Below are 3,500 nucleotides of genomic sequence, written 5' to 3'. Positions count from 1 at the left end.
ATTTAAATGATAACAGAAAAAAAGGATGGAGGAACCAAGGGGGAAAGGAACAACCCTTTCCTAGGAAAATGACAAACGAGGCTTGGAAAAACAAGGACAAAAGACAGATCCTCCCGATTCAGCCTCCTACAGTACTGGGACTGCAGCCTAAGGCACCCCCCAGGCCGGCGGTGTCTCAATATCTAAGAACCTCAGTCATGGCCGGGCACGGTGGCTCACACATGTAATCCCAACACTTTGGGAAGCTGAGGCGGATCGATCACCTGAGGTCAGGAGTTCAAGACCAGCCTGACCAACATGGTGAAACCCTGTCTCTACTAAAAATACAAAAATTATCCGGGTGTGGTGGCGGGTGCCTGTAGTCCCAGCTACTTGGGAGGCTGAGGCAGGAGAAGTGCTTGAACTCAGGAGGTAGAGGTTGCAGTGAGCTGAGACTGTGCCCCTGCACTCCAGCCTGGGCAACAGAGCCTCAGTCACTTGATCATCACGGTGTACTTCAGTGGAAAGGAAAGGAAAGTTCAGGCTTTTGAGAATGGAGTTGTTAGCAGTTCCCATTTGTGTCTCTTTCCCTTTCTTTCAAGGCAAGGACCAGATGCATTCACACAGGAAGCGAACCATGTTCACTAAGAAGCAACTGGAAGATCTGAACATCTTGTTCAATGAGAACCCATACCCAAACCCCAGCCTTCAGAAAGAAATGGCCTCGAAAATAGACATACACCCAACAGTACTGCAGGTTGGAACATGATCCCTCTTCTCACTAAACTGCCTTCCTGATCTAATCGAAATTCAAAGTCCCTGTAGGATAATTCCCGAGGTCTCATTCCGATCGCCAATATTTCCCAAACCCACACTCTCCTACCCGCATCCCCGGAAACCTTTCTTCAAACCCCCAGAGCAAGAATGGGAAATTTTTTTCCAGTAAAGGACCAGTTAGTAAATAATTGCGGCTTTGTGGGCCGTACTGCCCCTCTAGCAACTATTTTAACTATGCCACCACAGTGCAAAGGCAGCCACAGACAACGTAAACAGGAGGCCCATCTGTGTTCCCAGAAACTCTTTTGCTCAGGTCAGAGTGCAGTGGTGCAATCACAGCTTATTGCAGGCTCGACCTCCTGAGCTCAAGCAATCCTCCCACCTCAGCTCCCCACGTATCTGGGACTACAGGTGCGCACTACCATGCCTGGCTGATTTTTTTTTTTTTTTTGAAATGGAGTCTTACACTCTGTCACCCAGGCTGGAGTGCAATGGCATGATCTCGGCTCACTGCAACCTCCACCTCCCGGGTTCAAGCAATTCTCCTGCCTCAGCTTCCGTAGTAGCTGGGATTACAGGAATGCACCACCACGCCCAGCTAATGTTTTGTATTTTTAGTAGAGACAGGGTCTCACCAAGTTGGCCAGCCTGGTCTTGAACTCCTGACTTCAGGTGATCTGCCTCCCTCAGCCTCCCAAAGTGTTGAGATTACAGGTGTGAGCCACCATGCCCGGCTGTATTTTTTTTTGTTTGTTTTGGTAGAGATGGGGTTTTGCTATGTTGCCCAGAAGGCTGATCTTGAACTCCTGGTCTCAAGTGACCCGCCTGCCTTGGCCTCCCAAACTGTCAGGATTACAGGCATGAGCCACTGCGCCTGGCCTGAAGTTTACACAATTTTCACATTACAAAATAGTGTTGTTTTGTTTAAAGACAGAGTGTTGCTCTTGCCTGCATTGGAGTGCAGTGGCACGATCACAGCTCACTGCAGCTTTGAGTTCCTGGGCTGGAGCCATCCTCCCACGCAGATTCCCAAGTAGGTGGGACTACAGGTGTGTGGGACTACAGCCTCTTGATATTACTGGTGTGTACCACCAGCCCCAGCTAATTTGTGTGTTTTTTGTAGAGATGGGGTTTCGTCGTGTTGCCCAGGCTGGACTCAAACTCCTGAAATCAAGTGATGCACCCACCTCAGCCTCCCAGAGTCCTGGGATTATAGGCCTGAGCCACTGTGCCTGGCCAGTAGTATTCTTTTATCTTTTCTCTTTTTTTCTTTCAGTCCCAACACACCTACAACACAAATGAGTACTCTTATTGTGTTTGTTTTTTCTCAACCATTTCAAAATGTAAAGCCTATTCTTAGCGCATGGGTGATACAAAGGCAGGGGGTGGTCAGATTTGACCACGAGCCTCAGCTGGCTGGCCTGAGCCCCAGAGCAGCCCTACAGCTCATCCCCTTGCTCTCCGGTCCCCTGCTCTGGGTTTTCTGACCTCTGTCTCAATTTCTGTCCCCAGAATCTCTCATTTCTGCTCCTTCCTAGGAGCAGATTGAGAAGGGTTCCACAAAGAGGATATATAAGTGGCCAAGCTGTGGCACTAGCTGTTCTCACCTACAAGTACTTGTATTAGCAACTAAAAGGAAAACTTGGGCTGGGTATGGTGGCTCACCCCTGTAATCCCAGCACTTTGGGAGGCCAAGGCAGGTGGATCATGAGGTCAGGCGTTCGAGACCAGCCTGGCCCATAGGGTGAAACCCCGTCTCTACTAAAAATACAAAATGTAGCCGGGCGTAGTGGTGTGAGCCTGTAATCCCCGCTACTCAGGAGGCTGAGGCAGAAGAATCACTTGAATCCGGGAGGCGGAGGTTCCCATGAGCTGAGATCGTGCCACTGAACTCCAGCCTAGGCAACAAAGTGAGACTCCATCTAAAATAATAATAAGAATAAATAAATAAATATTTGGATAGGAGAGTTTAAGGGCCAAAAAAAAAATAAAATGAAAAAGAAAAAAAAGAAAAGTTAAAAACTTAAAGGTTAAAAAAAGAATATAAATAAATAAAATACGTTTAACAAAATAAAAATTAAAAAGTAAAACGTTTTAAAAAATAGAATGACGAGTCTTCTGAATTCCACCCCATTCTCAACCCCTAGCTCTTCTCTCTCTTCCCTTCAGGTCTGGTTCAAGAATCACAGAGCAAAACTCAAGAAAGCCAAATGCAAGCATATTCATCAAAAACAAGAAACTCCACAACCGCCAGTACCAGAGGGTGGGGTTACCACCAGAGTCAGCCCGAGAAACGCAGACACACTACCCAGATTGCCCAGTGCTGCTCACCCGATCGGCCTGGTGTACACGGGTCAACGAGTCCCCTCATTCCAGCTCATCCTGTACCCCAACCTCAAGGTCCCTGCAAATGACTTCGCTGGCCACAGAATAGTCCATTTTGGCTGCTGCCAAGATCCTAATATATATTGCCTCTACCCCATTTTGGAATCCCAAGTTTGCGCTCCAAGCTTCCATGCTGGATCTTCTGCCTGTTCATCCCTCCAAAGTTGAGAGAAATGATAAATACAAAAAAAAAAAGAGATGATAATGACAACACGTTGTAATGGTGTGTGTGTAATACTGTGACATTTGTAGTTGGTCTTCATGCCTGTTTCCTGGAAAGCAGGTCTAGAATTCCATGGAGTCTCCAAAGTGCCGTCTTTTTGTATTTTGGATTCTAATATTGACCGATAGGCCGGGCG

At 47.4% G+C, this 3,500-nt stretch overlaps 1 protein-coding gene across 1 annotated transcript in view; it reads left to right on the top strand.

Moving 5' to 3' along the window:
- Window positions 1-3,309, top strand: part of DPRX (divergent-paired related homeobox) — a 5,321-nt gene extending 2,012 nt beyond the window's left edge. The window contains exons 2-3 of the mRNA XM_011946139.1: window positions 582-736; window positions 2,926-3,309. Of these exons, the coding sequence (XP_011801529.1) occupies window positions 582-736; window positions 2,926-3,309 (539 nt within the window). The remainder of the gene's footprint in view (window positions 1-581; window positions 737-2,925) is intronic.
- Window positions 3,310-3,500: the final 191 nt, after the last annotated feature.

The sequence above is a fragment of the Colobus angolensis genome, unplaced genomic scaffold (genome assembly GCF_000951035.1).
Source record: "Colobus angolensis palliatus isolate OR3802 unplaced genomic scaffold, Cang.pa_1.0 Scaffold25, whole genome shotgun sequence".
Classification (NCBI taxonomy): domain Eukaryota; kingdom Metazoa; phylum Chordata; class Mammalia; order Primates; family Cercopithecidae; genus Colobus; species Colobus angolensis.
This window is presented reverse-complemented; position numbering and strand designations above follow the sequence as displayed.